Genomic DNA, 13,206 nt, shown 5'->3' on the forward strand with positions numbered 1-13,206 from the left:
AGGGAGCTTTTGACATGGTACATCTGAGTTTTTGGAGGTTAGTTTATTGTTGTGGTAGGTTAGCATCATGCAGAAAAGTAATTGCATACTTCTCTAGCATTATTCTCAAACTGGCACACAGGGGTAGATTTACTAAAGCTGGATTGTGCAAAATCTGGTGCAGCTGTGCAAGGTAGCCAATCAGCGTCTAACTTTATTATTATTATATAGGATTTATATAGCGCCAACAGTTCACTCAGCACTTTACAATATAAAGGGAGACAATACAGCAATGAAAAAGTTCAATACAAGAGGGTTAGGGGGACCCTGCAACTTGGAGCTTACAATCTAAGAGGGAGGGGCTGGTGGTACAAAAGGTAATAACTGTGAGGGATGAACTGATAGCAGAAATAGAAGATTTGGTTATTAGCTGAAGGCAGGATAGGCTTCCCTGAAGAAATAGGTTTTCTGCCCTAAAGGTGGGCAGAGTAGGCAATAGTTGGATAGATTGGGGTAGAGAGTTCCAGAGGAAGCTGACTAGTTTCTATGCAGAGCTGCACTAGATATTGCACTCTCTAGTTTTAGTATATCACCCTACTGTGTCACTGAATATCTTAAAAAAGCTGCAAGGTTGCTATACCAATTTTAAAGAGACATTTGACATGGTGGGATTTTTAAGACACAACACAACTGTTCTTCCGCCTAATATGTATCTATGGTTTGTGACTCTTCCTGTGTGATTTTCTTTTCCTTTTGGACATATTCAGGTAAATGGAAATCCAAAACCACAGATACATATTAGGCGGAATATAATAATATGTGTTAATGCAATATATATGTTTTTTCATATTTAGTGGTAATCATCTCTAGCTCCTGATGAAGTGGATAAAATCCAAGAAACGCGTTGAGCTTTCCAATCTGAATCTGTAACTTGTATTGTATTTTGAGCTGTGGTTTTCAAGGCATCTGTAATTTTAGACATGTAATTTGATGTCAAAAATTGTTTAAATATGTATGTACAAATAAAGTGTATATTTTAAGAGAACGGTTGTGTTGTGCCTTAAAAATTCCACCATGTCAAATGTCTCTTTAAATTTTAATTGATAGGGATGTGCCACTTTTTAGGCCATTTAAGTTTTGAGTCAAGGTTGCAGTATACTTTTTTACTGCTAACCAGTCCATCTCCGATGACTTCCATGAACTGGCAGACTGGTCGGCAGGCTACCTCATTGTTGGTCATTAAGTCGAGGAACTTAGCCATAGGCAGGGCTTGTCTTGGAGATTTAGGTTTTGGCTTCTGCCTATCCAAGCCCACATCAGATGAATAATTGGTTTGTCCTGCTGTTTGCAGGGAATGGTGTGCATGCATTGAGGGGGTGACTTTCAATACTGACTTTATCAAGGCTAGTGGCAGCCAATTAATTTTCTCTTAGGATTTAATCTTTTATGTTTCTTTATATCTGATTTTTACATATTCTAGACCTCCAATTATGCAGTATTATTTGAGCACAAGAACCACTGCAAAGAAAAAAAAGAGAGGGCAAATCTGAATAACAATTTTGGGTATCTAGCTCTTCTTAAACACTTGACCTCTGGAAGGTTTTACCCGTTTTATGGCCAGTGCTATTCAGCACTGTGTTACGCTAACTGGCAATTGCTTGGCCATTCAACACTGTACCCAAATTAAATTTATAGCATTTTTTCACACAAATAGAGCTTTCTTTTGGTGGTAAATAATTACCACTGGGTTTTTTTTGCTATAAATGAAAAATTTTGAAAATTAAAAAAAAAATGTTTTCTTAGTTACTGTTATAACATTTAGCAAATAAATAATCTTTCTTCGTACATTAAGGCCACAATGTATTCTGCTACATTTCTCTGATATAAAACAACAAATCAGTGTATATTATTTAGTCTGTGTGAAAGTTATAAAGTCTACAACCTATGGTATATAGATTTGAAAATGGATCAATTCTGATGTATTGGCGGCCGATCTCATTTCTTGAAGCCCTAAAATGCCAGGACAGTACAAATATTCCTCAAATGACCCATTTTTGGAAAGTAGACAGTCCAAGGTATTTAGTAAGAGGCATGGCAAGTTTTTTGAGTCTGTAATTTTTTTTTGTCACTAATGTTTGAAAAATGAAGAAAGTGAATAAAATTAGATTTTTTTACATACTGCCATAATATGATTGGTGTGGTGATTATCAGGGACATTGACTGGTGACAGTATGTAAAAAAATATTTTAAAAAAACAATTTTTTAAAAACTTTATCTTTTTTTTTTTTTAACATTTTATTCTTTTTTTTTTACATAAAGTCACCATAGTGCCACTGTACTAATCTGGGGGTGAAAGGTGATCAGGGATTTTTTTTTACACTGTTATTATTTATACAGTGATGATCACTGTATAAGCAATAGTTTTAGCTGTCATGAATGGGTTAACATTCATGAACAGCTTGTTTATGGTTGTGGTCTGTGATTGGCTACAGCTAATTACATGGTACAGGTAGCCAAGTACCATGTGATTGCTGTAGGCAATTCACAGATCACAACCATAAGCACACTGTTCATAAATGTTGTCGAGATCGCTATGACCGATTATAGTGACCACATGATACCCAGTACCGGTTACTGGTACCTGTAATCCACTGTGTCTGGAGGACACAGCGGGCACAAGAGTGGCGTGCTGCAGGACCAGGGGAATTGCAGCACAACGCTAACCCAGAACAGGCTAGATGACATACATGTACGTGATCCAGCGATCCATACGTGATAAAGTTTTCTGGATTTTTGGGATTTCCTTACTTCAATGGGCAGCCATCCTCCTTTTCTTCTGCAGTTATATCAGTTGTAAGGTGGCCATGCACCTCCCATAAGGATTTTTAAATTGAGTACTGTTTGGACTGACCTGGAGCAATGCTTTTATTTTATTGGTATCTCAGGAAAACATCATTAGCTAAGAAAGAAATAATAAAAGTTAAAAAAAATAATAAAAATTGAATATATTGCGGCTTATCAGTCATTAAATTTAGCTGAATTGGTTATTGTTCGGGCTTGTTTCCTTCATTTTCACCTGGTGACCCTACCAGTTACATGCTTTTTGTGCTGAGATGACAACACTCACTCCGAGTACTGTATCTATGGAAGAGCAGGGTGGTGACTTTAGGACAAGAAGTGTACTAAGACTGAAGAACACCTCCCCTTCTCTTTATCATCTCTGTAACATAATGGGGAAGTGTTCTGTAGTCCACAAAAGTAATCTTGGCAGGACCAACAACAGTGTTTGTGTTTTCAGTGTGGCACATGCACAGTGCTCATGAATTTATAGGTTTATCAGCCATATCGATAAGAATTTTTCAGTACTTGCAGATAATAGGCAAATACAGTATGCATGTATTGTAGATGTGAACTATGTATTTTTTATTGGTATTTAGCCCTGACATACACTTTAAATATAACACACTTGCAGTGTTAAATGAAGAGTAAAAATGTGCTCATATGTATAGATTATATTATTTAAATTCACATTGTTTAAATTTCCTGTGTTAAATGAATGACATAACCCTTCACTTAGATACTGTATGAGGTTATTTACTTAACTCCTTGGCGCCAAGCACATGTAAATATATGGCCTCTTGGTGGCTGGGCCTTGGCGCCGAGGGGCTGCATATTTGCGTACCCAATGTAAACAAAGGAGCACATGCCCTGCGGGCTCCCGGCACATTTACTGGCACCTCACGGAGCTTTCTGATCATGTGACCGCCATCACATGACCCTAAACCAGCGTCACAAACCCCTTAAAGTGCCGGGAGGCATCCGCGCCAAGGGGTTAAAGTGGTCACTTTATAAAGGTTTTCACACAAGATTCACACAACTTTCACCAGGCATAGACACATTTTTCCAGTTGAATCTAATTAGAAAAATGTGTGACTCATGAACAAAAGTTGCCTACATTGTGTATTAAAAAAAATATATATGAAGAGACCCCAAAGTGTTTGCAAAACCTTAATAAAACGTTCCCTAAATGCATTCATCTGCGTTCTGAAGCAAATCTATGCTGGCAGATCCATGTTTGGGTTTCTCGGAATGCTTTGCCATCGTACAGTTTGCCTGTGGTCAGTCTGGCTGATATGCTTATCCCCCCAGTCCTGCTCGTTTTGATTATTCCTAGCAAAAGCCTTGGTGCCAAAATAAGCAGCCTAAAGGAAAGCAGCATGGATTGTACTGTGGAACCCAGCTTTGGTAGATGGAGACATTTCCTGACATACATGCCAGACCCATACATCATGTCACTGCCCACCATCAAGCAATGCTGTTATGCCCCCTTGCACATGTTAAAAGGTGGAAAGGAGAAATTGTGCAGTCTCATGACCCTGAAAAAAGAGCATTTATAGGAAACACAAGATTTTTTTTCCAAGAATGGAACTTCTGTGATTTTTTTTATGTTGTGATTTATAAAATTTTACTTCACCTAAGCTTTAAGAAAGGTTCTCAGATTCATGAACCTTTCCTTGCGTTAAACTTCCAAATAAGTGAAAATATTATTATTTGTAATCCCTGTATATCTGTGAGTGTTTGGAATGAACACCACATTCCTCCAGTAAAATCTGCATTATAAGGGTATACATATTCTCCATTTTAATCCACAGTTATACAGTGCTGTGAAAAAGTATCTGCCCCCCCCCCTTTTTAATGCATATTTTTCACATGTAAATGATTCAGATCATCAAACAAATTTTAATATCACACAACGCTAACCCATGTAAAAGCAAAATGCAGTTTTTAAATGATAGTTTAATTTGTTAAGAGAAAAAAGCTGGACAAACCTGCCTGGCCCTATATGAAAAAGTAATTGTCCCCTAAACCTAATAACTGGTTGGGCCACCCTTGGCTGCAATAATTGCAATGAAGCATTTGCAACAGCTGGCAATGAGTTTTTCACATTGCTGTGGAGGAACTTTGGTACATTATTATTTGCAGAATTGTTTTAATTCTGCCACATTGGAGAGTTTTTGAGCATGAATGGCCTGTTTAAGGTCATGCCACAGCATGTGAATTGGATTTAAGTCCGGACTTTGACTAGGCCACTCCAAAACCTTAATTTTGTTTTGAGCAATTCAGAGGTGGACTTGCTGGTGTGTTTCCGATCATTGTCCTGCTGCATAACCCAAGTGCGCTTGAGCTTGAGGTAATAACCTAATGGCTGGACATTCTTTCAGGACTTTCCGGTAGAGTGCAGAATTCATGGTTTCAACATTTATGCAAGTTGTCCAAGTCCTGAAGTTGCAAAACAGCCCTAAACCATCACACTATCACCACTATGTTTGACTGTTGGTATGATGTTCTTTTTATTAAATGCTGTTAGTTTTACGTCAGATGTAACGGGACACACACCTTCCAAAGAGTTCAACTTTTGTCTCATCAGTCCACAGAATATTTGCCCAAAATTCTTGGGGATAATCAAGATGTTTTTTTAAAAAATTTGAGACAAGCCTTTGTATTCTTTTGGGTCAATGGTGGCTTTCATTTGGAACTCTCCCATGGATGCCATTCTTGCCTAGTCTCTTTCTAATCGTTGAATCATGAACGCTGACCTTAACTGAGGCAAGTGAGCACTGCAGTTCTATAGATGTTGTTCTGCGTTCTTTTATGACCTCCTGGATGAGTTGTCGTTGTGTTCTTAGAGTAATTTTGGTAGGCAGGCAACTCCTGGGAAGGTTCATCACAGTTTCTCCATTTGTGGATAATGGCTCTCACCGCGGATTCACTGGAGTCACAAAGCTTTAGTAATGGCTTTGTAACCCTTTCCAGACTGATACTTATCAATTACTTTCTTTCTCATCTGCTTTTGAATTTCATTAGATCGCAGCATGATGTGTTGCTTTTTGGGATCTTTTAGTATGCTTCACTTTGTCAGACAGCTTCTATTTAAGTGATTTCTTGATTCACAGGTCTGGCACTAATGCCTGGGTGTGGCAAGTGAAATTTAACTTAGCTTTCCAAAAAAATTTGGTTAATCACAGTTCATTCATGATTTAGCAAGGGGGCACAATTACTTTTCTCATATAGGGCCAGGCAGGTTTGGACAGCTTTTTTCCCTTAATAAATGAAATCATCGTATAAAAACAGCATTTTGTATTTACTCAGGTTATCTTTATAAAATATTAAAAATTGTTTGATGATCTGAATCATTTAAGTGTGACATATGCAAAAAAAAGAAAAAACCAAGAAGGGAGCAAATACTTTTTCACAGTGCTGTATTTAGATAGAATATATTGTTCTAAAATATAGAGATTAAAATAAGTATTGAACACGTCACCATTTTTCTAAAGGTGCTATTGACATGAAATTTTCACCACATGTCAGTAGCAACCCATGCAATCTATACATACAAAGAAACCAAAACAAATAAGTTCAGAAATTAGGTTATGTGTAATAAAATGAAATGACACAGGGAAAAGTACTGAACGCGCTAACTGAAATTTATTTAATACTTTATACAAAATCCTTTGTTGGTAATTGTCATTACCATATGCTGGAAAATAGCCCAACACCAGGATGTTCCCACCTCCAAATTTTACTGTTGGTATGGTGTTTTTGGGGTGTTGTGCAGTGCCATTTGACCTCAAAACATGGTGTGTATTATGGCATCCAAAGAGTTCAATTTTGGTCTCATTTGACTAGACTATATTCTCCTAGTATTTCACAGGCTTGTCTAAATGTTGTGCAGCAAACTTTAAACGAGCTTCAGCATGCTTTTTCCTAAGCAATGGAGTCTTGCATGGTGAGCGTGCATACAGGCCATGGTGGTTGAGTGCATTACTTATTGGTTTCATTGAAACAACTGTATCTGCTAACTTTAGAAATATACTGTATTTACTGAGAAAAATTGTGACGTGTTCAATATTTATTTTACCCGCTGTATACCTTATATCACCTGAATGCAGCTAGTAATAATTGTACAGAGATTTAAACACATCAGGGGTTCTTATTTTATTTGCTGCATGACTGTACCAGGTAAGTAGCTCAAAAGATATTAAAGAGACAGCATGATGGCTAAGCAATAAGCATTTTTACAAAGTTAGCAATAGCAGATGATGTATTTTTGTATTACTTCAATTTGACAACATATACAAAGAAACCAAAACAAATAAGTTCAGAAATTAGGTTATGTGTAATAAAATGAAATGACACAGGGAAAAGTACTGAACGCGCTAACTGAAATTTATTTAATACTTTATACAAAATCCTTTGTTGGTAATTGTCATTACCATATGCTGGAAAATAGCCCAACACCAGGATGTTCCCACCTCCAAATTTTACTGTTGGTATTATTCAGACAAATAAAATGTTTATTTTAATCTGTTTTCTTTCTTTTTTTTTTGCAGTTCAACAAATGTTTTCTTTCACTTTTCCACTGCCATCCTTCTTCGCCTATTGATGGAAAGACCCTGTGCCAATCAAATCTAACAGTAATTCAATTAAACCAAAGACTAAACAGTACTGTGATTGAAACAAAACAAACTCAGATACCAGGCAGTGCAGAGAGGGTTCCATGTCTACCAAGTAAGGATAAAGAGCGCATATCTGACCCATCAACACACATCTCAAAAGGAAATTCTGTTTTGTGAATGCCATCATTTACCCCAGAACAGTTTTTGACTTAACCAAAGAACTGAATGTTGTAGGTTGTGATGCTGTACAACTAATGATACAAATATGGCTCATTGACATATGCGCTATATGTACAAACTGTTGAACTTTTATAAAAAACTTCTAAAAATTGATATCATGGTAAAATGGCAGGCCAATGTATTGACAGGACCAGACCATATGAAGTCTTTCCAATTCCCTGTTAAAGGGGCTAAACACAAACAAGCACACTTTGAGGTCTATTCTCCTCCTCTACTGAAGGGAAGCTGTGTCAGTAGCAGTAAATTTAGTCTGTTTAACACTTTGCTTAAAACAGGTTTGTTGTATTGGTATGGAGGATGCAATACCAGATTTCACTAACAAACTGATAAGCTTTGCCTTTCCTTCGAGCTAACTCTCTTTCCAAAGCAAACCATATTTCTTAAAAAAATATTTAGCATGACTAGGTACGGTGTAACATCAGCTTCAATGAAGCCCCTGCAATGTTTGTTGTTGTAATGCATATAATATGTGTTTTCAGGGTAAAACAGAATAGACTTTTGCATAGGTAGCCATATCTTATATTTTAAATGTGGCCATCAATTGAGACTGGTACCATGGTGGTGTTACACTACAACCACTATTTTACTTTCTCTACTGAGTGTATTCAGGTATTGCAAGGAGCAAAAAACTAAGCATACAGTACAGTACTCATAGCAGCCAATTAAAATCCAAGCTGTATGACTTTAGTTAAAGGAATGCCTACGGATTCCTGTGGGTTTCTGCACTGTGCTCCTTACACTCTTTATTTAATATATCTGTGTGTGTTTTGTTGTTATATTGTAATACCTTTCTATAAAAAGTAGACAGCAGCAAAAAAAGAGTGTAAAGCAATGTAAACTCAAGCATATATTGAAATAATTTTCATCACTTAAAATGTATGACACTTCAGGACATTTGATGCCACATTACTTTAAAAGGCACTGCCATTAGTTACTATTTGGAGGAGTTACTCTTTGTCACATTTACAATTTTATTGTGATGTTCGCTCTATGCTTGCTGTGAAATTATATTTGTGAAATACCAAATTTAATGTACTTATTTGTAGGTACTCCCTCTAACTAAATTACCGGTCAACTAGTGGTAGAATATCAATTACATGATAAACCACTAGGAGAGTACTGTTTTTTGTTTGTTTAGAGCTCTTTTTTTTATCAACATTCTGTTGACAGAAGCACAGAATGTTCTACAGTATAATGCAGGCAAAGAAAACATCCTGAATAAGTACTAAACAAAAAAAAATAATATAGTGGAAAATACTATTTACCCAAAGCTGAGGTGGTTCATATATATCACATATATAAAATATATTTTTTTGGATCACACATCTAAAAAATATATAAACATTTTGTCTAAAAATGTAAACCTTTTTTGCCTAGAAAAATACATACACCTTTTTTATTTTGTTTGATCACTACAACCAGCAAAAGTTAAAATACATTACTGCTGTACCTTTCTCTACTGGCTAAAGCTACACTTCTCTAGCTTTTACTAGTATTGACTGGTCAATGCCAAATCTGTGAGCAGTGAAGCAAACCCAAACTTGGTTTTCTAGCCAATATTCACAGGAAAAGTAAACAGAACTAGTTGGAGGTTAAAGGGGATTCATGGTCAATCCAAGGCAATTTTTGTTTGCGTGACTACAAACTGCCCCTGTAATTTAGGCATTATCCCCAACCTAAAACCAAGACATGTAATAGCCTAAGTAAGCCATTGATTATCTGTATGGGGTAAGAGAGATGCATTTCCAGTAAAGAAAAAGTAAATTGCCCCTTTCGTAGTGAACTTTGTTATTTACTCCTTACTTATAAATCAGGAATTACACATAAATAAAGTGATTTCAGTAAAAAAAACACCCCTCTCTGCAGAGTTGCATGCCAATATATTTGAGATGAGATCTTTAGTTATATCTGCTAGTGTTTAAATGTATGTGTCATTATGGAAGTCTTATGGTGATATCTCTTAAAAGTGTTTCTCAAATGTATCAACTCCTTTATTAATGCCAGTATTTTTCCATATGTCCCCTGTGTGTCTTGACATGTACATTTACTGCCTGGTTGTGCAGGTGTTTTCCAACCAATGTCAGTCAAATAATTATGTGTTTAAAAAGACAGTAGCAATGTGGTCAGCATCTGGAGCGGGTACTCCACCCCAGGGGCAGACTGACCATTTGGGAACTCGGGCACTGCCCGAAGGCCCGGGGTCAGAAGGGGGCCCAATGAGATGCCCCTGGTACCTTTCATAGGCTTTTTTGGGAGTGGTTTGAGTGTGGGCAAGGACACAGGGGCCTCATGATCCCCTATTGCCCGGGGCCCCATGAGTTGTCAGTCCGCCCCTGCTCCACCCTCGCCCGTCTCGTCACCTGATCCGATATATTCAAGCTCCTGATAACACCAAAATTTCCCATAACAAGGGAATTTTATCTGCGTTTGAACGCTAGTACTCTCAACTTTATAATTTGTCCCCTGCTGTCTCCATGGATTCTTGCTCCCAGGCTATGACTCAATACATTGCTGAGACAGTGTTACCGGTTCTTGATGTGCAGGACTCTCTTGACCTTGAGGAGCCCTTTTCTGTCCCCGAAGTTCTCGGAGCAATCAAGGCCCTTAAATCTGGTAAGTGCCTGGGCCCTGATGGCCTTACCCCAAAATTTTACAAAACATTTGCCCCTCTGTTGGCCCCGCTTTTAACTCAGGCCTTTAATGCTATTGATGATTCTCATTTGCCCTCCCTGGCCTTTCTTTCCACTAATATTTTGGTTATCCCTAAACCAGGGAAGGATCCATCTCTTTGCAGTAGCTATCGCCCGATCTCTCTGCTTAACTTGGATGTTAAGCTCTTTGCGACACTTATGGCAAACCGCCTTTCTCCATTCCTTTCAGCCCTGATACATTATGATCAGGTCAGGTTCATTCCTGGTCGAGAATCCAGGGAAAATACTACTAAAACAATCCACCTCATCTCCTACATCAAACAACACCATCTGAAGGTCTGACGCTGAGAAGGCATTTGATCGAGTCAACTGGCATTTTCTGCACCTTACCCCAGAGCAGATAGGTTTGGGTCCGCGGTTCATTAATAAGATTATGTCCCTTTACTCTCACCCCACAGCGTTTGGTTCTTGTGAATGGTACGGCCTCTTTGTCCTTTTCTATCTCGAATGGTACCAGACAGGGATGCCCTCTTTCTCCCCTACTTTTTGTTTTGGTTATGGAGCACCTTGCGTGGGCTATACGGGATAACGATTCTATACTAGGCATTCATGCCCCCTCCTCACATCATAAATTTTCTATTTATGCAGATGACCTCCTAATTTATATGCAACAGCCACTCATCTCTCCCCAGCCTGCTTCATGAGTTCCACAGATTCGGTTCGTTCAGTAACTTTAAACTTAACATCTCGAAAATGTAAGCATTGAATATTTCCCTACCTGATTGTGTGCTGTCACACCTTCGCTCCAACTTTTCTTTTCAATGGCGCTGCACTTTACTCGCTTAAATATTTGCCCCTATTTACGCGCCTCCGCAAAGACTTGGCATCGTGGGGAGCCTCCTCTCTGCCCTGGTTTGGACGCATTAATACCCTTAAGATGGACACTCTTCCAAAACTGCTATATGTTTTCCAGACTATCCCGGTCTCAGTGCCCAAGAGTTTCTTCCTCTCTTTGGGCTCTTTATCAATCAGGTTTATTTGGCATCAAGGTTTCTTGAGATTAAAGTACAAACTGCTTACCTATCTGAAGCTTAGGGGTGGAGTGGGTTCTTGACTGGTTCCCCAGACCCTTTCATAAAGCCTCCTGTATGATAGAACAGGATCTATCTCAAATCAACCTACGGGCTCTCCTCTGGGGTTACAGCCGTGACCTTCAGCGTCTACCTGGCCTGTCTCCTTTGACTGTGGTGGCTTTGTGCTTGTGGTATAAACGCGGTCTCCTTACCCTTCTATCCTCCGACCCTTCTCCTTTATCACCCCTATTTGATAATCCCTCCTTTCCCCAAGGGCTGGGGTCCTCTGTTCTGGGTCCGTTTGCCCATACCTCTTGGCCGATAGCTTGGGAATTTATCCACTCTCAGATAGGTCTCCCGCTCCTCCTGGCGGCCCCCAGGGATTGGCTGACTGCTTTACATTTATCTTCATTTTGTAAACATTTACATTCCACCTCTCAAATTCATCACCCGCTTACTGAGTTTGAGCAGTTGTGTTCCCTTTCTGAACCTCCGAGACATGTCTTGGCTTCCCTTTACAGGGAACTACATGCAGCAATCCATTCTGAACCCGCCCTTCACCAGGGCATGGAAATGGGATATTGGCAAAGATATATCTGCTGAGGTATGGTTTACGTCATTCCACTTCACCCATGCATCCTCTATATCTTGCTATTCTCAAGAAAAAAATTTTAAGCTCCTCTCCCGACAGTCTAGGGATCCCTCTTCCCTTCACAAGATATTTCCATCTACGTCCAATCTTTGTTGGCGTTGTAATACGGCTGTGGGTACTCAGTTCCTTATTTGGTGGGATTGTGATAAAATTCGACCCTTTTGGTACCAAGTTTTTGAAGTCTATAATAAAATCTATGGTGAGTCCTTGACTCCTTCGCCGGAGAGTGCTCGTCTCTCCAGTTTACCAGGCTTGTTGGTGGCACAGAAGAAATGTTTATTACATTTCTTCCAGTCTGTGGCTCATCAATTGACACCTCTTTTCTGGAAAACAGCCACCCCCCCCCCCCGCTAAGGGTTTCTGCGCTTGATGATATCATGCGAATGGAAGAGATACCTATGAAAAACATAAGTTATTATGGTCGGTCTGGCTCCATTTTTCCTCCTCCTCGACCCATCGTGACTTGTGTGCACCTACTGTGCCTCCCTATACCTCGTCCGTTTGGTCTGGTGGACCCACGGTTGTCTGTCTCGTATCAGTGCACTTGCTTTCGATTTGTATGATTGGGATGCCCACCTTGGGCCTCTTCAGAGTTGTGCCATTCTGGCTCTGCCCCTTGTTTGTCCCAACTCTCCCTTCTATCTCTCCTCTCTTCCTGTGCTTATTTCTTTTCATCTCTCTCCCTTTATCTTTTTTCTTTGCCTTGTTTTATATGGTGAACTCTACTTGGACATACATTGATGCTCTTTATGCCTTCTTATGGGATAGATCCTTAAGGTATATGTCTCGGTTGTATACATGTTACTTATCAATGTTTCTCTAATTTGGCTGGTGAAATTCACTGATTACTGTTATCTCTTTGGCTCATCTCTTGTTTGAGCCTGATGATTGTCCATATGTGCATGTAATCGCTAGTCTTTTTTTCTTTTCTGTATATTCTGTTGTAAAACTTAATAAAGACAAATTTACCTTTAAAAAGACAGTAGCACAGTTCTACATAGGAATTTGCTGTAATTTTGCCCTATTACTTTTAGTGTACTTTAAAAGACAGAAATACTCCTGAACCTGTCAAATACCTATTGAGCTACAAGTACCACAATTTGAGAAGCTCTACCAATAAACACAAATAAATAATAAAAAATAAAAACAAATAA

At 38.7% G+C, this 13,206-nt stretch overlaps 2 protein-coding genes across 2 annotated transcripts in view; one reads left to right on the forward strand and one right to left on the reverse strand.

The window, feature by feature from the left end:
• LOC149459379 (pinopsin-like) overlaps positions 1–7,769 on the forward strand; it is a 110,449-nt gene extending 102,680 nt beyond the window's left edge. Inside the window, exon 4 of the mRNA XM_089681274.1 lies at positions 7,371–7,769. Coding sequence (XP_089537400.1) covers positions 7,371–7,613 — 243 coding nt within the window. The 3' untranslated portion in view covers positions 7,614–7,769. The remainder of the gene's footprint in view (positions 1–7,370) is intronic.
• The window catches only part of ST6GAL2 (ST6 beta-galactoside alpha-2,6-sialyltransferase 2), a 219,174-nt gene that overhangs the window by 7,406 nt on the left and 198,562 nt on the right, over positions 1–13,206 (reverse strand). The gene's annotated exons all lie outside the window — the stretch shown is intronic.

Source organism: Staurois parvus, unplaced genomic scaffold (genome assembly GCF_062004578.1).
Source record: "Staurois parvus isolate SC_StPar_1 unplaced genomic scaffold, SC_StPar_1.0 ptg000262l, whole genome shotgun sequence".
Classification (NCBI taxonomy): domain Eukaryota; kingdom Metazoa; phylum Chordata; class Amphibia; order Anura; family Ranidae; genus Staurois; species Staurois parvus.